The sequence below is a fragment of the Anas platyrhynchos genome, chromosome 3 (genome assembly GCF_047663525.1).
Source record: "Anas platyrhynchos isolate ZD024472 breed Pekin duck chromosome 3, IASCAAS_PekinDuck_T2T, whole genome shotgun sequence".
Lineage (NCBI taxonomy): Eukaryota > Metazoa > Chordata > Aves > Anseriformes > Anatidae > Anas > Anas platyrhynchos.
In genome coordinates this window covers 119,017,880-119,044,101 of record NC_092589.1, presented here as the reverse complement: position 1 = coordinate 119,044,101, position 26,222 = coordinate 119,017,880, and the positions used below count along the sequence as shown (strand labels likewise).

The 26,222-nt window shown below is 44.2% G+C and overlaps 1 protein-coding gene across 4 annotated transcripts in view; it reads right to left on the bottom strand.

Annotated features, from left to right (window-relative positions):
• ELP3 (elongator acetyltransferase complex subunit 3) overlaps nt 1-26,222 on the bottom strand; it is an 88,259-nt gene that overhangs the window by 33,791 nt on the left and 28,246 nt on the right. For all 4 annotated transcript variants that reach the window (XR_011808626.1, XM_072036589.1, XM_072036590.1 and 1 more), the window contains exons 9-11: nt 23,819-23,945; nt 7,331-7,524; nt 2,107-2,197 (exon numbers count right to left, since the gene is read on the bottom strand). Coding sequence is in view for 3 of the 4 variants with exons in the window: in XM_072036589.1 (XP_071892690.1) it covers nt 2,107-2,197; nt 7,331-7,524; nt 23,819-23,945 (412 nt within the window). In the remaining variant the exon portion in view is untranslated. The remainder of the gene's footprint in view (nt 1-2,106; nt 2,198-7,330; nt 7,525-23,818; nt 23,946-26,222) is intronic.

The following is a 26,222-nucleotide window of genomic DNA, read 5'->3' as shown; positions in this document are numbered from 1 at the left end:
AGTTGTGGTGCTGGCGTGCCCGATCCCCAGCCCTCAAAAAACTCCTCACCGAGACGTTCTGCAAAGAGAGGATAAGCCAGGAACTGCCACAGCTGGCTGATCCTTAATGAGCACACGTGTACGATTCCTGCAAGTCCCTTCCTCATCTTGGCCTTCTCTCCTTTTCCAAGCTAAGAAAAAAAACAGGACAAAGCACGTTTCTGGCTTTCTTCTCTGACCCAAGGAAATCCCACCAGTACCTTCCATTTCAGGCTATATTGCAGCAGACTGCCTGGTTCCTCATTCCACCAGCTGCAGTGTTTCTGCCTCACTAAATTAAAATCTATAATCATCTGCACAGCAGCGATTTTTTACAGATTTGGGTCTTCTAACAGTGATGACTGCCTGCTTGACAAGCCCTTTAATGGTTCAGCTCAGTTACCGGGCTCAGCCCTGACCACCACGGATCAGATATCCCCGTTTCTCCAGCTGGTCTTGATCAGGTTCAGATCAAGAGAAGTGGTTTTAGCATCAAACCCAGGGAAGAGTTCACTATTAGCCCTAAAGAGCTCAATTGAAAAGGCTTAGCTGCAGCCCGGAGGTTGTCCCCCCTGCCTGGTTTTGAAGTGAAAAGCCAGCAGGAGGGATGGAAGCTTCTGCGGCCAGAAAAGCTGTCTGCCAAATCCTGGCTTGCTACCGGAGAGAGTCTGGAAGGAATGATTTAAGGAGAAAGTGCAGGGCATCAGCTCAGGAGAGATTAAGTTGGTAGAGAAAACCCAGCTGGAAGGGAGACAGGCTGGAGTTTATTTGCTGATCTTTTGCACCGCAACTGCCAGATCCAAGCGAGATGGCAAAGGCAGGAGGGAGCTACACGTAGCCTAGAGAACAATCCGTGTTAAACACCAACAACATAGTTCAGCACCGGGAGTTTATGTGGGGCTACAGGTACACAACACACAGCACAACAGATGAAACCTTTATTATTGCTTCTTCAGTATCCTTGGTATTTAAACAAAGAGATTAAAGGTTAGCTTGTGTACACCTGTAAAAGCTGTAATTACTGTTCTGCCTCAAACCATTCCTTTACTTCTGTTTTCTTTTTCTTTTTTTTTTTTTCCCGAAGTCTTCCCCTCTCATCCCCCGTGCCCCAGTTAGAATAAAACAAAATCTAACTCATCCAGAAGCTCACGCAGCCACACATCTGGATTTGGCTTTTGCATCCCTCCTAGTACACCAAGGCTCTCACTATAGTCTAGGTTGCTTCATACTGGCCTCTTTCCCATCCCGCTGGGATGCCTTAAAACCTCTTTAAGGAGGTTTTAAGGAAAAAAAAAGGAAAGGTGAGCTAGAGGGAGGGAGCACTAAATCACAATAGACATGTATGGAACAGCTGTGTGAGGATCTGCCTCTGCACCAGGACACCGAAGCAATTAAAACCCTAAAGGAACAGTGTGAAGGAGCGTGGGGTTCATGTGATGTTTTGTCTATGGAGCTGGGTGTCCCAGTCCCAGGAAAGGCAGAATTCAGGCATAACTTCACCAGAGGCTGCAGGAGCTTCAAACTGTGGCTGAGCAGAGTGTTTGGGGCACAGCCAACGTTGACTGAGGAGCATCACGGCTGGGTACGCATACCTGCCTCTGACTTCAAGTATAATTGCACTTCCTCCCTCCTCTCCTCTCCACTCCTGCTCATATTTTTTATTTGACCTTAGAAATATCAAGGATATCAAGGCTCATTTGCCTGTGCTGAAATCTCTCTTTGAAGATTTGTCTGGCCTCAGCCTAAGAGCTTTTCTTCCAATTGTTAGTCAAGTAAGTGCATGCGTGGGAAAGAGAAAGGAAGACGAATTTCTAATAGCATAAATTAAAAGCAAACACTCCTGCCTTCTCTGCTTTACAAGGTTTCATTCTGTTAAAAACCTGAATAAAAGAAAAGAGTTATCAAGTCCCTTCAGGAATGGGGGCAAATTCTAGACTAAAAACCAACAAAATGTGTCAAGCAAAAAGAGCTTTTCCAAGATATCATCACAGCACATTCTGGTCACTATTTTCTTCTCAAAAAGGATCTGCTATTTCATGTGAAATTGCCAGACAGCTCTCCCTCAACACCAAGTGACAAATATTTTACCTGTGTCCCAAGATCTTTCATCCTGGCCAAGGCAAGCTCTCTCAGGTTCCCGTGCTCCACTCCGGAGCTCACTAGTGGCATCGGAATATCTCTGCACATTAAAGGAAAAAGAAAAACCTCAAACAGCTGCATTAGCAGGCAATAAACCAGAAAGTACCATTATGGTCACCTAGGCCATGATCCCAAATAGCTGACCACAGAACTTACCTGAATTACCTTTGTTTCAAGTATTTGGTTGAACAAGAAATAACACAGGCAAAAATCAACTAAAAGCAGGAGGAAAATGAAGGGAAAAAGCAATAGAGTTCATTTTAGTTAAAAAAAAAAAAAAGACCGAAGACAAAAGTAGGCTTTTACAACCCTGAGAAATAAGCTACAATTTTGCTCTCAGTTCTTCACTTGGAAAACTGAAAAAAGGATCACCCAGCCCAGGTGTTGTGCAGCCTAGGACTCCAACAAAGGTGTTCTTCATGGTCCCTGCTGCTGGAGATCAGGGGTTGGGAACCAGAGCTCGCCTTTCTGCTGGGTCTGAGCTGAATGCCCATCGGGGAAAATTCCTCAGAATGACAACGTTTTTTTGTGTTGGGAAGCTTGCTGTTTAAAGCTGAGGAAGTTTTGTTTAGCTGATGATTTGCAGCAAAGCCCAGGCAGAAAATCGAGGGGCTTCCTGTGGGAATATAAATCAGGGGGTCTGCAAACGGCGAGACGCCCTCGTTCATCTCTCCAAGGGAGGTACGAAAATTGAATTTGAAAGAAAAGACCAAATTTGGCCTCTCCACTGCCTTCCAGAGTAGTTTGTCCCACTTGACATTAGGAAAGCAGGATAGCATCCCTAGGGAAGGATGGATTTATGGACCCAGACCAAGCAGAAAAAGAAGCATGATGATTAGAAGGACACCCCAACCACACACACCTCTTTAATGCAGCGTTCCACAGCGGTTCCAAATCCTTCTCCTCCCTCCTCCTGCTCAAACTCCACCCTGGCCCTTCTGATAACACACCAACCCCCGTGCTCTACTGGAAAATGCAAAATCCCTCAGATCCTCTACAAAGAAACGAGGGCTATACAAGTGTGAAAGACACTCAGCATGTTGTAAAAGAGGTTGGTCTTAATATGTAGGTGTTCCTTGGTGAGCATTTCTCCTTTGTCTACATAAACATTCAGAAGAGTAAAGCACGGAGCATCACAAAACCATACAGAGAACGAGATGGTTCAGGGAATTGGTAATGTAATTAGCTTAATCCATCTTGGTTCAGTAGTGATTGAAAGTCATCACCATCTAGCAGCTGTCTGATGACCTCTTAAAACGTATTAATTGATCTCTTCGGTTCCTTGAGGACTTGCATTCGCATCACGGCCACCGTGAACAACTGCTGGGCTTGGCAGCAGCTGTATAAAAGAGGAAAGTCTTCAAGGGTCCTAAAGCCTTGATCCTTGTGCTGCTGTTGCCTTAGAGAAGTCTGGGACACTGGCAAGGGGGCAAGAAAAGGAGTTTTCTTTAAAGAATGAAAACAAATGCTTCAGACTGCACCATTCTCTTCCCATTTCAGCATCCCACACCAGTTCCAGCACAGCTTTCTCCAGCATAAGGCTCGTGTTTTACTTCCCCACCTTGTTTTCCTTGCTCTTCTTCCTCCAGAAGCCAAAAGATCCATGCAAAATTCCTCGCCTCTTACCCTCGCGTGCCAAAATGTTGAGGCAAAATACAATTAGGCAACCAGTTCATTTATTCCGTGGATTTCTTTGAGTAAATACGACGCTGTAGAACCAACACAACATACTTCAAAGAGCTTCAATTAGAGGAAATGAGCACTTCACATTGTGACTAAAGGACACACTAGAGGAGAGCAGCGTTTTCATCAGGGCATGTTAGATCTACAGTGATAATCTAACTAAAATGCCTTTTTTTCTAATTATGGAACAACTCCAAAAAGTCAGACTTTATGTATTTCTCCTATAGGGATGTAGATAAAACAGCCTAACATCTTCCAGCACCAAGTCTTTAGCTAAATCCAGAGTCAGCTACGAAAGAGCAGATAATCTACTGTAAATAAATGAAAGATTACAAGATACAGTAACCTGAGCCTCTCTCGTCTCCCTGCTAGGCAACAAATTAAATTGAAATATAAACGTGAAAAATAAGCTTTTTAATAAGAAGCAAGCAAGAAATAGCTTCTCTAGCCGCACTTCAAATGAAGGCAGAGTATTTAAACAAATACCCTGTGTGCATCACTGGTGTACACATTAATGGCCTGTTTTGAACACCCAACAGACAGCAATGTACCGATTTCAAGAGTTGTTAAAACGCTAACTAAGTTGAGGGATATGGGGGATTAAATCCTGACCTTCCTACAGTTCACGTGCAATTTGCCAGAAGCTTCAACGGGGCCGATTTCATCTTCTGTTTCTCGAATACTCGGGTTCACAAACACTCAGGACAAATACAGCAATAAGCATCTCAATAAGCATCTCCAGAGGTCCGAAGTAACCACAAAGAATTATTCCCCTCCAACCAGCCATTAGCATCTCAATCTTTCCGTGGTGTTTTGCCAGGGATGCCTCTCCTGTGCTCCCCCAAGTTGCTAAATTGCATATTTTGAACATGTGGCAGACTACACGAACACCAAGTCTCTTTTGTTTCCTGAAAACCTGCTTGTAGGGACCAGAGATCTCACACGGTGGTCCTAATAAGGGAGGGGATGGATGGCTCAGCCTTTTTCTGGTGGTGTTTGGTACAAAACCCGAACGCATGCACAGCCAGGCAGCGTGCAGGGAGCTCAGCACAAGCTGCCTTCCAAGAAGGCAAACTGAAACTGGAAGGACGGCAAAAATAGAGCCTGAAATGCAAGAGGTGAAGGAGGGAGGAGCTGGGGAAGCAGACAGGAGGGAGACGGAAAGGGAATGTTGCAGGGGGCTGCAAGGGGGAGCTGGAAACGGTCGCTATCCTCGGCGAAGCAGTGCTGGGAAGAGGCCACGAATCCTTCAGCAATCTGGCTTTGCTCATTATTCTGCTGCAGAGTCGCACAATGACCCTGAAAGCAATTTAGATCAAAGTAATAGCTTTTGGACTTTGCACTGGAGGTGTAAAAATCTGTAATCACCACGAACAAGTTTCAGATAACATTGAGGCAGTCAGCAAGAAAACAGCTATTCCACTGGAACATAATAACTGACAGCTGGATGACAGCTGGACGGGGGCTGCTGCCGCCGCCAGAAAACCCATCATCAGGCTCTGGGAAACCAGCACACCAAGCAAACCCTCTGCCAGGCCCGTGATCTTCAGGAGAAGACCTGCAGGCTTCTGCTTTCCTCTAAGAATAAAGCTGTTTGTTTCAGATACAACCTGTGGTAAGAGCATCCCCAACAACGGGGCTGCTACGTCTGTACTGGAATCCTTCAGGAAGAGGGAGATGGGCGTGCAGAGGGGAGAGGCAGGAGGTTTGCTTTTAATGACGCTTCGACAAATGATGTGACAAGCCTGGGGGAATAGCAAGTAGATATTTCCTCTAAGACGTGTTTTGCCTTCTTAATCAGCATCACATCCTTTTTCTCAGAGCCACAGCCACGAGCTTCTTGCAGTAGTGGAGATCTGCAGGAAGCATCTCCTGGTCACTGAATCCATGTCTCTGTTACCTGCTGGAACACGTCCACATTCATCAGCCTAATCAAGCTTTCCAATCTTCCTGCTTTCTTCTCCTCCTCTTTGGTAACTCTGCAAAGCTCCCGAATCTCATCCCTTTGGCTGACAGAAAATTTCCAGCTTCCCGTGTCGCTTTATCCGAGGCTATTTCCCATTTCGTTCCGTGCCCAAATCAATCTTCCCATTTCTTAAAAGGTTATTTTCCTTCCCTCATAAACTTGCAGAGATTTTCTGTCCACCTCTATCCTTCAAAAAGAAGACTGATGCTCCTGTGCACATACTTCCACAGTTCATTTTCTTGAAGATGGGGATTATTCCAGATAAGGGCTTACCAAAGTCTGCATTAATACCTCTGTCTCCAAAAAGTTATCTTGGAGGAAAAAAAATGCTTTTCACAGCTGCTTTCACCAGTAGCTTATTTATATTATGGACCAAGACAGTGGAAACTTTTCCTCCTCTGCTATTTTCACATGGCAATCTCCCAGTTCGCAGCACAACCTCCTCAGAGCTTGACCTCAAACTTTCCTGAACTCCATCTCATCTTGTTATCACTCCAGCTTCAACACCACCAGATCCTGCTTGTGCATCCTCTCTTTCAGGGATGCTTTGCACCATCCACAAGGCTTCCTCAGTGCCCTACTACTTTTTGTGTTAGTGTAAATAAATACAATTTTGAGCAAGATGTTTTTTTAAATGGATGTTTGAGAAATTCCACTAATAAAGCTGCATCCATACTTTGTCAAGGCTACCCAGTGTTCCTTGCCTTCAGCAACTTTCTTCTCTGCCTCGTTTTCCCACTTATCCCTGCTCCATAATACACTTCCAAGAGGGCATAAAAAACAAGTGCCTTACAGAAGTCCAGGCAGGTGAGGTGGAAAGCACAAGGCTTTCTCATTTTGCACTCTAGAGCTAGGCACTGGCACCGTTTCTGGCTCGTGTAGCTGGAAGCCAACTGAGCAGTGTCTACACATGCAAAAAGAGCTAAGTGTGCTGCAGCCTCCCTTCCTACGATCAGACACGTAGAAGATAACAGCAGAAAAAATAATCCAAGAAGGACCCCACACTGAAAACACAATGCTAGGGCAAGTATTACTTACCGCCCCAGGAAGGGAGGCTTCTGAATGGCAATAACAGCACTGTCATAATACACTGATGAAAATCCTGCAATGCCCATGGGGAAAGACAGGAAGTCTTTAGAGCAACAGGGAAAAAAAAACAAGCCTCGTAGCTCCTGTAATAAATATAGGAAACTTCGCCCACAGCCAAGAGGCAATTATCCATCACTATCATCAGAGTACTGCGTGTGCCACATCCTATGCTCGTCTGACTGGCAGCGAAAATGGGGCCTCCAGAAATCCTGAAGTTTCTGGGTGTATTAGGGAGGCAGTTCAATGTAAACGGCTTCTCGTTCTACTTGGCCTTTCCCCTTCTGAACAGACAGGAGGCAGTTTAAAAATCTTTATAGTGCATTACTGATTACGACTGAAAAATAGCAGCAGGCCAAGTCACATCTTGCTGTAATTAAGGCAAGAATCCCTCCAAGTGCGATAAATCAATACCCAAAGCCCACCGCAGCAAATTACCTCTGAACACGGTACACACGTGTCCACGGAGGGACGAGAGCCAAGATTCTGGCCACCAGATCCACCAGAGTGCTAGGGGGGTAGCTCTTGTATCTCCCCGTCTTCCACAGCTCGTACAGACCAGTGCCCCGGATCACTAGCGTTGGATAGAGCTTCATGCCGTCCGGGCGAAAAGCAGGATTCTCAAAAAACTCCTGCAAAAGTGGAACAAAAATGTGAGTCAGAGAGAAACAAAGCAGATCTCCTGAGGTTTCAATGCCCTAACAAAACTGATTTCAAGACAGGTTCTGTAAAACACAATGCTAAGTGTGGCTTACGAACGACTGGCTTACACTGAATTTTCAGTATTTATCAGTTTACAGCGTTTTTAGAAATAAAAGTATATTATAGACTTAAAGAGAAAGCCAATAAAGAAAAAAAAAACACATGACAATGCTACCAATCCAATCCCTGCGTTGCCGCTACCTTTCAGCACGAATTCAATAGATACTGCTCCATTTATTGTAACAGACTCTGCTCAGAATTAGAACAATAGAGATGAGCGTACTTATCTTCAATCTCAGCAGACCACATTTAGAGATTAATCAATGTGTCTGGGACACATCATTTGAATAGCAATGAAGAAAAACAGATTTATTCCACAATGAGGTTCTGAACAATCCTGGAGAACGGGAGGACACGCTGGATCTCCTGCTAACTTCTGTGAATAAATCCCAGTGGAGAGCTGCAAACTGAGCTCACACTACACATCCATCACGGTGGTTGTTTTTTTTCCAGATTAAACTTCAGTAATGATAATTAAAATAATTTACTAATAACAACAATAACATATTAAAAAAAAACCAAAACAACGTGTAAGGCACCCTGAACCAAAGAGCCATTAAATTAAGTGATGGTATAGTTCTCCTTCTAACTGCATCTCCAGGCTAAATATAATATTGGATTAGACCACTGCACACTTGAAATCTACAGCTTGATCCCTCTCCAGCTCAGTGTTCTTGTAATAAAAGAACCTCAAGTTTATTAAGCTGAGTTAATGGCTGGCTATCGCGGTCCCACCAGTTGCTGCGCCAGCTTTGGTGCTCCCCAGCACTTTGCTTTAGTGCCTCGATGCATTCACGTGGCCCGGCCCCACTCTGCGATTTTCCTGCTGCTGCTGTGTGTTAAACCAGCTCCTGGAGAGCTCCTGCAAGCCCTGATGCCAAAATAAAGTGCCATTAGCAGCCTGCTGGGAGCAGGACCTCCCCGCGCCCAGCGGCTTTGTTGCTGCACAAACCCAGCCTTTAACTGCTTAAAGAAACGGCAAACGGTTTGCTGCTGGCTTGAGCACACCAAAAAGGATCTGCACGGGCTCGAATGCGTGCGAGATCCAGCACAAGGATGGGAGGAAGGGAGCATGGTGAGAGGAACAGCAGGACCACATCAGCCTGGGCCATCTCAAGCAGGCGCCCTGCCGAAGCCTCGGCCAGCTCCAGCAGCCTCTGTCCTGCACGCCCACACTGCTGCTCCTGCTGGGCGGCTCCAGAGCAAAACACATCAGAGCGAATGCATCTGTAAAAAAGAAAGTGGTCAAAACCCTTTTCCAGCAGCCTCCTGAGCCATTGTATGCATCTGAACAGAGAGAGCGAAGAGGAATCAGCCTGAGACACAAAACAAGATAAGGACTGTGGACAAAGTTCGTGTTGCTGCTGCAAAACTGAAAATCTATCAAATCCTACATTTCTCCTCAAAGAGTGTCCAAGACATGAGGCCACAGAGCACCTCAGAGGGACAAGGTACCTTGTGTGTGTCCCACTAAGCTGTGCTCCTTGCGAAGTGAGTGGTTTGTAGAGAAACAAGCCAAACACTGACAGAAACCGGTGACTGGACCCTAGTACCACGGCGCTCACGCTGGAGCGCGTTTGGGTACAAAAAGGTTGGTCTTCTCCTTTTCCCAGCTGTTTATGCACTCTGTACAACCCCCCTGTTCATCACAAACCTCGTATCACCACCAGGAGACGAAAAACACTCATTTTGCCAGCTCCGTGAAATCATCACCATCACCATCATTTCCGAGGAGAGGACGTAAATGACTTCCTCGGAGGCACTCGGGGCTGGCTCGCGCTCCCTGCCCTGCCCACGCCTCCTGCCAGCTCCAGTTCCTGCAGACCCTCGGCCAGGATGACTCACCTCACTGATGCGGGAGAACACGTTTTGGGGAGAATAGTTTTGTTTCGGTGTTGGACTGGGTTACGGAGAAGACTAATGAGCAGTAGAGAAGTGGTGGAAACAGGATCTGCCCCCATGTGTTGTGTCTGCTTAGAGCACCTCCCAGAAGGGTTCGTCCTCCCCTTTGCCCCAAGGGCTCAGTTTGACTTTGAAGGTAAATCAGAAATACCATAAATCACAAATATCTTAAATCATAAATATCATAAATCACAAATATAATAAATCACAAATATCATAAATCATAAATACCATAAATCATAAAAAATTATAAATATCTTCCTGGTGGCCAAGAGGGAAGGCAGACACAGCGCCCTTGGCCAACCACTCTCCTCTCTTCTTTTGTGCCAGCCCCAGTGTGTATCCGACCCTCAAGATGCAAAGAGGGGGAAAAAAAAATAGTCACCAGGCTCATGGTCAAAGCAGGCAGGTGAAGCAGGTGTTACCCCAAACCATACGGCATTATTAGGGGTCAGGAAAATAATTTGGAATAGCCTTGTCCTGGACCAACCCGAAAGGACAGCCTTCCTCCTTCTGTGGGTGGTTAGAGGTGCTCTGATGGAAAAGAAAGCGACTGTGAAAAAAGGAATGAGCCAACCTTGTCGGAAGTGACTGCTTTAACGAGAGGAGTTATATGGCCAAGCAGAGCTGAAGAAGAGAAAGACATTATGGTAAGAAAGCAATGACGCTTCCACAATGAGATAGGGAAAGGTAAATAAGCCACTCCAGCAAGGGAAAAAGCTTCCCGATAGGCAATGTATTAATATTCGCAACAATGCTGAGCTGAATGCAGCAGCATCTATGATTCACCAGGCAGAATATTTAAAACATTCCCTGATTTACATTGCAGATTAAAGGCAAACGCATCAACACAGTGCTAAGGTTAAAAACACCCAGCAGTCAAAGGCAAGGTCAAAAGTTAAGGTTTCTAATCACATCATGAATTTTGCCACTTCCTCCATGCTGCGTATTTTCTGTCAATATATAAAGCTGGCTGATAATGCTACTTCATATTTCAGTAACACTGGCATTAAAAAGGCAGTTTCATATTTGTTTCTTAAATTATTTCTCAAAATATTCCTCAAGTTTAATTAATAATAAATATTTTTTGAAATAATTTCAGAAATACAACAAAGCAGTATCTCTTTTCTTCCAGAACCCCTTTTTTCAGCGGTAGACTTTAAAGAGTTTCCGTAAATCCCAATGTTTAAAGGCTTAACCTTTTCCCATTTGTAAACAGTTTTGATTGAGTCTCTCACGAAACAAAAGGAACTACAAAATGCCAACACATTCGAAGCTTTAGGAGTAACTGTAGCCTTTCCTTTTTTTAATTAGACACCTTAAAAGGTGTCTTCAACTGATAAAACCGTTCAGAACAGCTTACTGCCAAAACAAATTTAATCCCTTGAGCAGCATCTGTTCAGAGACCACCATCCAAAGCACCTCTGGAGTCAATATGAGGTTTTCCATCCGGTCTAGGCAGGCACTCGATCAAGACTTAAATCCACTTCTGCTAATGCCCTGCGATGCAAGAGGCTACAGATGACCTGGAGAGAAAGGATCCCTACATATTTCCCGGCTTTCTGAATCACTTGAGGACGCGGCGTAGTACTCTCACGCACATGAATATTCTAAATGGAAACACATACAACTTCAAAGCTACTAAACCAATTTTCTTTGAACTTCCAGTTCTCTCCCCTCTAGCTAAAGACTGTAATCCAAGTAGCACTTAGCACTTCTTGTATAATAAAGATGGATGCTGGAGTAAAATTTTGAATTTGCGTAGATGATGGACAGGATGTAAAGGATCATCGTGGTGGTTTAATAATAATAAATACATATATATAGTTCAGATCAATCAAAGCTTTTAATGATCTGGAAGTTCATAAACATGAGCATTTGTATACCCTAAAATACCGTGTGTCATAACCTTGGCCAATTTATGTGGTAGGAGAGGAACACTGAGTATTCTTTCGCAGCAAATAATATACTGAGTAACCAGAAAAACCTAGAATTCACTTTTTTTTTTTTTTGTTGCTTCACCTGAGCTCCATTAAACATACTTTACTTGTAGGAACAGCTGCTCTACGAATTGCAAACAATGAATCTTAATAAGATCCCATCAGCACACACTCAGGCTACAAGGTTATACAAGTTAGCTGCTAAAATGTTTTATGAGAACAGTAATTGATTTTACTAGCATATGCCTTTGTTGTAGAAGTTCCCTGTTATTAAAGCTAATGGCGTCTGCAGGATCCATTCATCCACCACCTCCCAAACTCACTGCCACTATGAATAATCAGGGTCCGACGGGTGTAAAGTTAGTCATTTAGATGCCAAGAAGCCGCTGATTTTTCCATCAAGGCAGACGTATCAAAGTGCACGATGGAATCCTTTTGTTCAACTCCCATCAATTGCTTTGAGTCTTATAAATTGCATGACACTGTAATTGTTGTCCAACAAAACAGACATTAAGTAAAAATCAAAAGTCAACATAACACTAATGTGAAGCAAAAAAAGCTCAGAACATGAGATGGAATCTGGAGATGAAGTCCTGAGCTCAAACATTTCACTTTCTTACGTGTTTGCAACAACCTTTTTGAATTATAAATCTGCCAGTCAACCATCTATCTGTTCACAGTTGCAACAGAAAGGTCACAATGGTTTGGAATCATAATGAGACTACACAGTGGTTTGGTTTGGTCCCATTTTCAAGTTTGGTCATACCACATATCAGCCAATATTAAAAGATTTCATCTTTTCATTTCCATCTGATTTTACTGACCACTCTAAGCACAAAAAAAAAATAAAAATGAATGTTTTGAAGAGACACAAAAGCTGTAGTTCTTCCCTTTGCTCCAAAAGGAGACTGTTTTTATTGGATTCCACTTCATCTTCTTACCAAACAGAGGTTCAGTTGCCATCTTTAATCTTCCTGCTCTCAAGATGTTCAACTGTTGTAGGAGATATCAGTTATAGGATAAGCGAAGCAATTTATATTAAGCGTTTTACAAAAATGTCAGGTTTTGTTAAAAATAAAGGTCACCCAAACCTAGCTTTTAATGACTGTCCACTAGAAATGAGGTGCCTCTCAACCTGATTCCATGAACTTGAATTGGTTCCTTTACTGTAGTCCCTGCATTAGACAGATGATTAAATTCACGTCCGACTGCATTAAAATGAATGGTATCTTAACTCTCCATATCGCAGCATTCCTTATCTCCATCAGCTGTATTATTTATAACTATTAACAGTGGTAACACTTGAAAGCTACTGCGTTGAGTGACACTTCCAACTCTACAGGGAGCGAACAATCACTTAGTAGTTTAATTATATGCATTAATAGAAGCTTGTGGCTCAAAAAATGTGGCTCCATTTTAACTTGGAATTTGCATTTTCCCCCTCTTTCTTGTAAATGCTGCTCTAATTAAAATGTAATGATAGGATCTGCGTTCACTGATACTTACAATGGCCTACTGACCGGGAAGTAGGGACCGTAATGCCTTTTTACTGCACTTTGCTACAGCCTGCGATTACGAACATTGTCAGCTACCAGATGTCACCTGGGAAGCAGGGAAAGGCAGTGCCAACAGCGAACCAAGACATAGTCATTTTAAAGTCACTTAACATCAATATCTGTCAATTGTCTGACCTTTGTCGCCCTGTTAAGAAGTTACCAGGAAATAATAAGATGCTACTTTATAGCTACTCTGGACACCCTTTTTGTAGACAGAATTCTGATAAATTAGACATTTTTAGGTACAGTTTACCACTCAGTGACAGAATGGTGAAAAAAATCATGATTATTGTAATGCATTTTACAAATGCATGCGTGTTATACACTGTGATCATAGGATCACAGAATATCCTGAGTTGGAAAGGACCCAAAAGGATCATATCATGGAATGGTTTGGGTTTCAAATGGCCTTAGAGATCATCTAGTTCCAACCTCCTGCCAAGGGTAGGGACACCTTCCACTAGAGGATCACCTGGCTCCACACAACACCTCCCAAGAACCAGACCCTGTGTCTGAGAGTGTTGTCCCAATGCTCCTTGAACTCCAGCAGCTTGGTGCTGTGACCAGTGCCCTGGGGAGCCTGGCCCAGTGCCCAACCACCTCTGGGTGCAGAACCTTTTCCTCACTCCCAGCCTGACCCTGCCCTGTCCCAGCTCCATGCTGTCCCCTCGGGTCCTGTCGCTGTCCCCAGAGAGCAGAGCTCAGCGCCTGCCCCTCCTCTCCCCTCGTGAGGGAGCTGCAGGCCGCCATGAGGCCTTCCCTCAGCCTGCTCTGCTCTGGGCTGAACAAACCCAGGGACCTCAGCCGCTCCTCACATGCCTTCCCCTCCAGACCCTTCACCACCTTCGTAGCCCTCCTTTGGGCACTTTTAAGTCCTTCTCATATTGTACTGCCCAAAACTGCATGCAGTGCTCGAGATGAGGCAGCAGAGCGGGACAATCCCTTCAGGGCCAGGCCTGATGCCCCCCATGGTTCGTTTGGACACCAGGATGAACACAAGCTGGCCATGTGTCCTTGTGGCCAAGAAGGCCAACAGCATCGTGGGGCGCATTTGGAAGATGGTTGTCAGCAGGTCGAGGGAGGTGATCCTGCCCCAGCTGAAGTACTGTGCCCAGTTCTGGGCTCTCCAGTACCAGAGGGACATGGAGCTATTGGAGTGAGTCCAAAGGAGGGCTATGGAGATGCTGAGGGGACTGGAGCAGCTGTAGCACGAGGCCAGGCTGAGAGAGCTGGGCCTGATTAGAAGAGAAGACTGAGGGGGTTTTATCAACGTATACAAATATCTGAAGGGAGGGTGTCAAGAGGACGAGGCCAGGCTCTTTTCAGAGGTGCCCAGTGACAGGACAAAAGGCAAGGGTCACAAACTGAAGCCCAGGAGGTTCCTGATGGATATAAGAAAACCCTTCTTTATTGTGAGGGTGACAGCACTGGCACAGGCTGCCCAGGGAGGCCGTGGAGTCTCCTTCTCTGGAGATATCCCAAAACCCGCCTGGATGCACTCCTGTGCAACGAGCTCTGGGTGACCCTGCTGAGCAGAGGGGTTGGACCAGATGATCTCCAGAGCTTTCTTCCAACCTTGGCCATTCTGGGATTCTGTGATCTCCCAAAGCCACCTGGACGTGGTGCTGGACACCCTGCACTGGGTGGCCCTGTTGGAGCAGGAGTGGGATGAGCGGACCCACACGTGCCTCCAGCCTCAACCTTTCCCTAATTCTGTACGTGCCTTCCATGCAAAATGAGCACAAACACAATGCAAAACATTCATCGGCAATAAGGCAGATGAGCCCGCTATGAAAGGGAAAAGCAAGCTCTAGTATTTCACCTTTGGCAAGCTGGAGCTTGTTCTGCTGACTGTGCACACCCACTCTTCAAGGTACCTTTAACTGGCATTTATTTTAAATACCTATAATTAAAATACAATTGAAATATTTCTGTAATAGACCCTTGGGAATTTCCAAAGGTGCCTTGCATTTATATGAAGACGGTATGCTGAAATCAGTCATGCCAAATATAACATTATTTCTGAGGCCTGTGAGGAACAGGAGCGTTATCTATCCCCAAAGAGCAGAAAGAGTTTTTTGGGAAGCGACTGTGCTGCAATTAGTAAATCTGGTTGTTGCATCAGTGATGTCTGATGCAAACGCACTACAAGGTGGCAACATTTTTAATTAGGCTCCTCTGAAATGTGTATGTTACAATATATCATGAATCTCTATAAAATTGACTCAAAAGCAGGCTTAAAGAAAAGAGACATCAACTCACTCCTGCTTTATGTCTACACTCATGACAAAATCAAGACAGATCTCCTACAGACGTGACCATGGGACAAAAAGTTCCTACAGCAGAGGATCCAAACCTCCAGCCCTCCAGAAGGTAGCTGTAAAGCACTCTGCAATCAAGGGAGCAAAGGCCATTTTCCAGGTGAACGTTATAATTTTCCCGGCTATTGGCAGCTATGTAATAAAAATCCTTTCAGTTCCTGACATATTGAAGCTGTCACATTTCACCAGAGTACGTAAAATATGATTTTGGAAACTACTAAGCCAAGAAAACAGTGCCATAAAACCCAACATTTCGGCCACAAAAGGGTCAGTTCTGTGACTATTATTAATACCATTTTTTAGCTCATCTGCCTGCAAATGTCTTTAACAATAGTATATATTAACGTGAAGAAAAACAGCACATCAGGGCACCTTGTAGCACAGTAGCATGCAGTAGCTGGACCAGAAAAGTTTGTTTCAGATCCATTTCTCCAGTCTTTAAATTCCTGAACGTACAGGCTCACAATACTCAGGAAGTTTATCAGGAGGTTTATTGGTTGCACTTAACAGAATAATCTACGTGTTCACCTCAGGTTGTTCCAGAAAGCCCCATACATAGCCTTTGAATGCCAAATAAAAGTGGTTTGACCTGTTAATGTCCAGAGAAAACACTGTAAAAGACTTTGTAATTCACCCTTCAAGGTGCAAAAGCTGTTATTCTTCCCCCCATCCCCAAGAGCATCCAAACCATGAAGTCCATGTGCCAAAGAGAACTCTTCCAGAAGCTAACACAACCTAATCCTTGCACTATTCAGCTTCAGAAAGAGCATGAAACGTAACCAGACCACTCTTGGGGTGCAACACAACAACTGCAGTGTGGAGGTAACCTAATTTACAGGAGCATTTAGTCCACAGATGAGTTGTTGCCTTCAGTGAGTTATTTACCAATGCTATGCACTTCAGTTTCATAAATACTTTAATTCTAGGAAATTGTTGCTGCTGGCCGTAGAGGGAATGTGCCAACCTGCCATCCTGTACCTTCCACGGTCTCTTTGTATCCCTGGACTGTTCAGATCTACATGTTGCCTCCTGTCTAAGGCTGTTGGACAGTCACTTTCTGCAAGGAGATCCTAGCGTTTGACAGTCCCGGGCACCACTACAATACAACTCAATAAGGAAAGAGACATTTCACATTTGGGAGGTGCCTTGGGCATCAGCAGCATGACCTTGGAGCGTGGTTTTGACTCCTGAACACAGTAGCTACGCGAACACCAGACAAGTCTCTCCAGATTGTGCTCACTGCACCGAGCAGCCCCATCTGCTCCGTCTTGCAGGTGCTCCAAGTGACTCTCCATTTATTACGCAGTTCTGGAGGAACCCATGAGAATACCTCAATAAATTTGCTGTGAAGTTTCACCTTCACTTTTCCCGAGCGCAGGACTCTGGCCTTTACGTTGCTGGGAGGGTCAGCTTTCCCCTAGGGCTAAGTATGGGAAATGCATCATTTTTCATTGTTTGAAGTTAATACACGAGTTTTGCAACACACAATGTCTTCTACCCTAAAAATCATCGAGACCAGCCACTCTACAATCTTTTTTGATAATCTGACCCTCTTTCATCAGACCTCTCCTCTCCGTAACAAGCATCAATACAACCACACGCTCCCTCCCAGCCGACAAAGCCCTGCAAAAGCTTCTCTCAGTTATTATGTTCACTGCAAAACCATTACGCTTTTCCATTACGCTTTAAAGAAAAGAAAAAATCAAGTCCTTGCAGATTTAATTTGGACATCACGGTTTACCACCCTCATAGTAAGCATACAGTTGCTGCTGCTGAGTTGTGCTAAAATACATATTTTACCAAATGATGCTTTGTTTGCCTAAATGCCTAGCAAATTTGCACTCTATCCAAGGCACATCCTTTTATTCCTGTGCTGCTTTTCCATTTGGCTTTATGTTCCCAGACATATGCTCATTATTGACTTCAGCAGCAAGGGGCCTTAGTGAAAGAAGCCCAGAAAACAACTTCAGAATGCTGGCTTGAAAACCACCACTTGAAGAGACAGAGCAACCGTATGAGCCTACGCAGCCCACAGTTGTCTGGGGATTGTTAAGTTCCAAAATGATCTTTTAGTTTGGGTAGAAAAAGGGTCTCGACTCTACACTTCTCAGAAGCTTTTTCTGAATGGGAAGCTATTTTAAAGATTGAGATGGTTATTAGCATAACTTTTACGGCTGCCATGCCGGAGGAAATTGTATGTGCGGACAAAATACTAATTCCCAAAGACAAAGGGAGCAATCCAAGCAATCCAAAACGCCGTTTTTCCACGCAGCCTTGCAATTCATCATGTTAATACTAAAAGGTACAGCAGCACGTAGTGTGTCTGGGCAGCACGATGCTGCGATCACGCCACCAGTGAAATCCTCAGCCTCTGCATTTTCTGGTTGAAGTTGTGACATCCTACCCACATGCATGGATCCCCAGTGATGCAGAAGAGAAGGGACCAGTTTTACCTGCACTATTCAACTGATTCAGCTCTTCTCTTCCCACACATCGTCACACAAAGGGTTGCAGCACCAACTTTACTTTGCTCTCACGTTGCACAAAGAGAGAAATCTGACGTGCTTTGTAGGAAACCTACCCAGAGCTGCTGCAAACACACCCAGTGAGCAAATAAAAGTTGGTTCCACACAGACACTGGAAAGGGAGAGAAGCTTTGTGCACGCAATTTGACCATCTGCAGCAGTGGGCACAAACCGGGCCTTTATCTAGACATTTTATCCCCAGAAATATGAGTGCAATTATCTGTGAAAATAGTTTCCAAAAATAGCCCGCTCCTTACTACCACGGTTCCCATTAACATAAAAAATTACCATGGCGTTGGCCACAGTTCATGAAACTATAATTGTTTGCGAACTGAAGAGCTTTTTAGCTCGAACGTTTAGGAAGTCTCCAAGAGAAGCTCTCCTCACTGTTTCAGAAGGACTGATCATTAAGCACTGCCTAATCTGTTTCTATAAATGCGCCCGTGGAAAAAAAAATAAAAAAATAAAAAAAAAATCAGAGGTAATGCTGGCTACCTGCCAATAATAGTGTTTCAATGAGACCTTCAATGGGAACTGAAAGGAAAATCATTTACCCCACTAAACATTTCAGAGAGATATTTAAAAACAGAGATAATTGTCTTCCCCAAAGAGTACAAAAATCAATGGAGATCAGCAGTTTAAGCATCTTTTATTACATTTATTAAAAGCTCCTGATAGCGCTGTAATAAATTACCTTCATTATGAATTTCAACTCCTTAATAAAAATGAGAGCCCTCCGGAAAACTATCTCCTTATTTACAGCTAAAGGTGATACAACAGTATTTAAAGTTTTACAACACCAAATACATCAGAGAGAGAAACAGTCATATTACCCGTTGCCTTACTTGACCACTATATTTCTCTCTGATGTTCACACACCAAAATAAAGCTGTAGCCCTCCGCTTAACTTAAGCTTGGATGCATCAGGCATTTCACTAAAATTAGTCTATTTCTGAGAAATGCTAATTTAGCCATTCCTTCAGGAGAAAAAGAATATAGCCTGACACGTGACTGTAAGAAAAGGAATTTTCTACCAGACTAAAATAATTCAGTGGTGGCATTTTATTTAAAAACCGTGAGAATGGCTCTAATGAATTGAACCAAATCTCCTCAGTCTGATACTTGTCTCCAATACAGACTAGGAAATGGTCCTGCCTATGCTTTTCCCGTCAGCTTTTTATTTATATGAGACTTCAGATGGAAATGATGAGGCCAGAAAACCTCCCTACAGCTCTTCTCGAGGAAAAGGAAGGTTCTGCCAAAGACTTGCTATGACGCTTTCTCTGACCCTTCCCACACTTGACCCTTCCCGACTTGTAATTTTCTGGCCCATCTCCCTCTTCCTTTTCCTTTTCTCTGTTCCCCCAATTTATTTCATCTACACAGGGTCTTTAAGTCATTTGAGGCGGGCTTACAGACATCCCTTCTGAAGGATCAAAATGAACCACAAGGGTAAACCATGAACAGGAAAAGACCACTAAAAAAACAGAGCAAACAGCCATGCCTTCTCCATTAATAAATGTTACTAGCTTAGTATTGATACCAGAAGAGATCCAGCTTGTCGATGACACTATTACCACTCAGTGACTCTGCAGAAACAGAATGAGGAATTAAGAACAGCATCCTGGGAATTCTTTAACCTCCTAAAGTTTTTGCTTAAATCCAAAGTTCTGCTTGGTAGCCCCGTTGGCAAGTGTGATTCATGAATCCTCCCAACCATTTACCCCTAGAGTCACCTCATCCCTCTCGTGCTACAACAGCAGAGCTGAGTGTTTATCGCGTTCCACAGAATGAGGTGTCTGCTCTGGTAACAATTCCATTATTCCCGCTGAGCCCTTGATTTATTCTAGCTATTATTCTAATTATTTTCTCCGACCACCTGCTACGTGAGGCACTGCAAAGCGGGCTTATCGGCTCTGCTCGCGTTTGCTAGCTCGAAGCAGCAGAGTGCATGCGTGTGCATGTGTGCACGCTACCTGACACGAGGACGCGAGCCGAGGATGCTCCCTCCTGCAGCGCGCTGCCGTCTTTGGAACGGGGTGAAAAGACCTGAAGGAGAAAGGAAATCCTCCGAGGCCACAAAAAGCAGCTGGAGTAATGGGAAAAAGGGGTGTGCAGGGGGAAGAAGGGCGGAGAAGCAGAACATAACTGGTATACAGAACCAGGACAACCCCTCTAGTTAAAAAAAGGAGCTGTAGTAATCTTTATACTGAAGGCAGACAGAAAAGCAGCCACCTCCACCTCACTGTAAAAGAGAGAATATCTACCTATAATAGAAGGTGTATCTCATACATTGACTCCTATCAATAAATTAACGCTTTTGAATAATTATTAAAACACTTTCCAGGAGTACAGTTGCTAAACACACACAAAACTTTGAAAACACAGAGATGCTTGCACAAGAGGGACCGATGGGCATCGTCGCTGCTGGATGGAAGAAGCAGGTAACACTTCAAAATCAATAGGTCATGAGGGACAGAAGCAATGTTACTCTTGAAACCATAATTACCTGTTCAATTTGAAGAAGCACCCAGTATTTTTAGTACGCAGTCAGCACAATCAGCAAGTTATTATCTTCCCAGGAGAAAGCTCCACATTTAATCTATCAACTGGTAATGGAGGCAGTGTTTAGACCTCCTCCTAAAGTCATCTGGGTTCCTTTTTTGTCCTACCCTTCCCTGGTCTGAAAAGTGCACGACTAGAAAGGAAGTTAGCATCGCAGCAATTTATTTTCTCTGAGCTTATTTAGAACTCAAGCAAAAAAAAAAAAAAGGAGAAGCAAAAAATCTATAAGGCTCCCTGATAAGGCGCAGGTGTCTGTCCCCAAAAAGTCAGAGGTAGCTCATAGCAAGATACACGTTTGTGTGAATTAGGAGACTAAAGAGCCACAAACTGTGTGAAAGAGCACTCCTCCTCCTCGCGAACAGCTTGGTGCTGTTGCAAGAACACAACAGATGCTCTCCTCTTGGTTCCTCTCTTTGTTCTCACATTAGTTTTATGCAATAGAAGTGTCTAAATATTTACCAGCACGGACTAACATTGACACAGCACGCCATCGAAGTTGTTTCTAACAACTCAAAGCTAGGATAGAAAATTTTGGGTAGGAAACAGAGAGTGTGCTGTCTAGCTGAATCCCCAGAAAAGAGGAATTGCTGCCTGCTGTACGCTTCAATCACGTTTGCCAGTGCAGGGCTGTGGAAAAACAAAACAAAACGAACGGCTGTTTTCACCCTCTCCTCTCTCTTATTCAAGACAAAGCGTCTTTTCAAAATAAATTATAAAGCATTTCGGATGGGATGAGAAGGGCTGAGGAGGAAGGGAAATGGAAAGGATGCCTCTTGTTTACCACTCCATCTTGAAACGTGTCAGAGTGATCCACAACCTCTCCGCTCTCCTTCCCTGCAGCTCCGTCTCCTGCAAGGCACAGCGATCACTTAGCTGCCCATCAGCCTCGCAGCTGCCTCTTTCAGGCAGGTTTCTTCGTGCACTGGCTGGTCTCAGAGCGCAGACCCTGTGCACCTCTCTGACACGTGCATTTTGGTTCCTTCTCCTCTCCTTTCCCAGACTTTCCTCTCTTTAAACCAACACCGGTATAATTCCTCTCCACGTTGCTGCGCCCGATCACCTCTTCCCCAGCAGCTCACCTCTCCAAGTCCTATTTCTCCTCCTCACTCTGCAGCCTTCACATTGCTTCTTGAGGGCTTCATCCTCCACGCTGATTACTCATCCTCCAGCTCCTCATCTCCACCCTCGCTGCCATCCAATCTTAATTTGATCTGCAAGTCCCGCTTCAAATTTCTGAACTCATTAACGAGGTGTCACTTGAGCTGGCCACCCCATCACCCTCTCCATATTCTTGAATCCCCCTCCTAAGCTGTCACCTGATTTTCTTTTTCCATGGCTTTGCATTTCATTTCCCTTTTCCTCCAGCCACTCTTTTGGCTAATTCCAACCCCTCACACCAAAATTCTGATCCGGTCTTACCCCTTCCTTTTCTAAGATCAATGATTTCTTCATCAATAACGTGCAAATTCCTTCCTGCCATGTTCCAGAGCAGGCACACCATCAACTCTGATGTCCTCCCACCTCCTAAAGCTGAGACTTATCCTGCAAAGATATTCTAGACCAGCTGACTTTCTCTGCTCTGCTTTCTCCTCTTGCTTTTCTGTGCTAACCTCTATTTTCCCAGCTTTCTTTTAGCCCCCCCCTTGCAATTCCAGCCTTTTCACCATATTCTTCTCCCTTCTTCCCGAGGACTTTGCCTTCTGCATCTTCTATTCCTGCAACAATTCTCAGTAATAAACAATTGTCAGTAATAAATGGAGAAAATCCAGCAGGGCACTGCCCTTCCCCTGACAAGCAGGTGAGCCCTGCAGCCTGCACACACCGCAGGCAGCTGAGCATCACTTGAAGTTAAGCAGTGCTGGAAGAGTACTTCCAGAGTGCTCGTGCACTGAAAGAGGAGCAACTCCAGATCCTACCGTGGGAAAGCCTTAGCCATTTGTCACGGATAAGCAGCACAGAATAAGAATCATTAAATAAAATAATCCTTTCTATAGAAGCTCGAAATTCTGCCTTAAATAATTCCTCCCTCTTCGGTTTTACATCTTGCAAATGCTCGAGATTACTGTGTCCCCTCTGCTGGGTCTCATCCAAGGATAGCTCTTTAAATCTTTCAGTCGGTATTGCTGTTCTTCCATCATAAATCCTCCCCAGCCCGATACTACTCCAAGTAATGACAGGCCCATAAAGAACCCTGAACTACAGCTGCAACTTCACTAGGTATTGAGTCGGGTTTTGCCATACCCCGCAGCACAAGTAATTACAGGCAAACACAGCTAATTTGATGTCCACTCCTACCCTCTATCTCCTCTAGCATTATAAGAAAATAATCCAGGAGCAACAGAGACTGAGGGATGAATTTTGAGTTGAATTCACTTTCAGTTGTCACTGACTTCATCCTTACTTTTCTGTGCACGGTCTAATCACTTTGTCCCAGCTTTCTCACGTTGTCACATGAACATAATATTTACTGAGTGCCATCTATGTTTATGATGTGCACAAGAAATCTGCACAAAATCACTTCCAAGAAGTACCTCCCATAGGTTTCAGAACTTCCTCCGTGTGCTGTATAGCCGCATTCTGGATTGCTTCTTTCTAAAAGTGTCTGTCTGCAGCACACCAGGAAAAAACACTGGTTCCTGCCTGAACTTCTGATCAATACTTGCTGTTGCATTGATAGTTTTTTAGTGCCAGAAAGCACCTAGTCTGACCTTGCAGAGAAATATACCTGTGGTTCCTACACCGTGACTGCAAATTTCTGAACTATTTTAAAAAGAAAACCCACTTGGACTTTAAAATAATGAGATCATGAAAAAAAATCTACCGCATTATCAGGTAAAGTGGTTAATTCCCTGTGATGTTTACCATTTACTCTTTATTTCTCATTTCAATTTCTCTAGAAATAATTTCATATTTTCTTCCACATCATTGATAAAGCTATTGAGCAGCGCTGAGCCAAGAACAGAGATGCTATGTAATACACCTATACACTCTACTTTGCAATTAATTACCTTCGAGATGGTATGCTTCAAACTTTGAAACATGCACTATTGTAAAGCCAAGGCAAGAAAACCATCTTGGAAAAAAGTAAGAGCCCTAGTTAGCATTGGAAGAGCTGTATTCCACCGAGACCTGAGTGACTCAGTCTTTCATGAGGCAAGGATATAATTTTCTGGATGAAGTAGTTCAACAAATCTTTCTTACCCTCCACCTTCAAAAATGAATGTTAAATTGTTTGTCCTTAAGAAATAATTCCGGCCCAGATCCTAACTAATAGCTGAGCTAAGAAAAGGAGGCAGAACGAGACGGAACAGCTGGAAGGAACCAGAAACTCCTGGTGATCCTCAGCCATACTCACAACAAACTGGTCCGTGTCCCTTTCGAGCCCCATGTTTGGTAAGTCGGGCATCATGTGCGCCACCACTTTGAAGCCAGCATCCTTGGCTAGGTGAAACGACTCGCACACAGCCTTCACGGTGTGACCTCTGGGAAGAGAAAAGGAGAGATTTAGAGCCCTGGACACTCAGGATAGGCAACCCAGGTCATACAGAAAAAAAAACAAACACATTCAGATATATTTAATTCAGATTATTTTTCAGGAAATGAGCAGGGTTGTGTTTCATTATCAATTTATCACCATTTAAGTCTTGGAACAGAAACAAAAGCTACAGAAACGGAGAAGGATGGGGGCTACGTAGAACCAGCTAGTTAGAAAATCATCCTTGCAAAAGGCTGGCTGAACTCTCAAGTACTCCCTTTAGAGCAAAAGGAACAATTCTCAGGTTCTGAGGTGTTAAACCTCCAAGACACAGACCAAACTGGGACTCGGGAAGGATTTCATGTTCTTCCCTGCCATCAAACCACACCAACTCAGGCTCGCTCTGCGGGAGCTCGCAGAGAGTGGGAGCCTGCAGGGCTGGCAGGGGCAAAGGCTGAATCACACCTCCCTCATCAGCCTCGAGCAAACCTCTCCATCCTCCACGCTTCGGGAGCCTTCTTCTGCCTCCGCAGCAGCCACCTCTCTGACTGTGAGCAGCTCCGGGGAGGTGCCCATCACGCGGGATCAGTCTCCCCACCAAGTCCTTGCTGTTGCTGTCTCCTAGCTGCGAGGGTTTTCCTGGTGCTGGCTGACACTTGCAGCCGTTTCTGCCCCGTCAGCATCCGCCGTCATCTTCCCATCAGGCTCGCCCACCACTTCACCCTGCCTCTTGGAATTCCTTGCCAACAGATCCGCTCAGCAGGGCGGCTCTTCCTCTCCTCGAGAGGCTTCTGGATGAAAAATTGATGCCATCTGGGCATCTCCACAACGCCTGCCTTCTGCCGAGACCCGATGTTAGCCAAACAAACAGCCACTTCCCTTTTCTTAAGGACCTTTCCCTCTCTCTCCACTGGTAGATTCTGCCTCTGTTAAACCCCCACCTGTATTTTTACAACTATAGTTTTATTAATGATTTTTTTTTCCAGAAGTATTATGGTGTTTTTCTGAGACTGTTCAAGGACAGTATTACTCAAGACCTTGAGTAGCCTGAGGGGAGTAAATGGGAGACTTGCTTCATAAATAAAAATTATTTTCTTATTAGAAGTGGAATCTGAGCTGCATCAATAACTTGATTATTTGATGCCTAGATCTGTTCTTGAATATTTTTCTGCCTCACAGCCACCCAAAGCACTCAAAACCCTCACTAATGACTTATGGAACATAATAGAAAGTAATTTCCAAACAGTTAGCCTAATTGGTTGTAATCTGACATTTCGCTACAAGCAAAATATTAAAAGTTTAAAGCCAAACACATCCCCCACAAAGCAGGAGAACAGAAGCAAAATGAGGTCATTTCAGAAGAAAAAGAAAACTTGAATCACTCTTCTCGAAAACTATATTCCACTTCATTGTTCAGAAATGTTGGAGTGGGGCACATGAACCAAGAGCCTGCGTTGTCTCTGCTGTGAGAGCCCGCAGCAAAGCCTTTTAGGAATTCTGCAAGCAGCTCTGAGAATGTCAAAAACCTTTCAAAATACAATTCCGCACAGGGCTAGTTCTGAGTGAAACAGTCAGTAATACACTACTTCATTCTTCTTCTGATTCATCAGCAGGAAATCAAGGGTTCATTAGCAAATTCACAAGCCAGAAGTGACATGCGGCTCTGAATGATTTATGGCACCAGCTCTGATCTCACACACAAACCGCAGGAAACCCGAAGACGACTGCAGCGAGAGCTAAGTGGAGCTTTACAGTTCCACTTCAGGGTAGGGCACCTTTGAAAAGGAACTTATAAAAAAAAAAAAAAAGATTTTAAAAGCCGAAAAGAAATGATTTGTTAAATTCACAATGTGGCAGAAGTAACCGTTGGAGAATACAACTAGCCAAAAAGTAAGATCTAGCTCAGGATGGATCTCTTCCTTTGGAAAGCTCTGACATCTAGAGGAGGAAAAATATCACCTATCAATGTTAGCTGTCTGCTCGTGGACTACTCAATAAATGGCTTTTCCAGTGCAGCAGCCTGCCTGTTTCATAGTAGTGACGTCCTGAGCTTCCACGCACAAGCAAAACTACAGCTCAACCCGCAGGAAGAAACTCATTTGGGATTCTTCCTTTAAGCCTCTGAAAGAAAATGTCCAACATTTTCAGTTTTGCACTACTGCCTTTAAGGTAGGTATTAACAAAAATGTGTTTTGCTTATTGAACCATACCGCTTCTGCCATTATCTATGATTATGGTTATTAAATGTCTGTGGTCGGTGACTGGAATATGCAATAAGAACGAC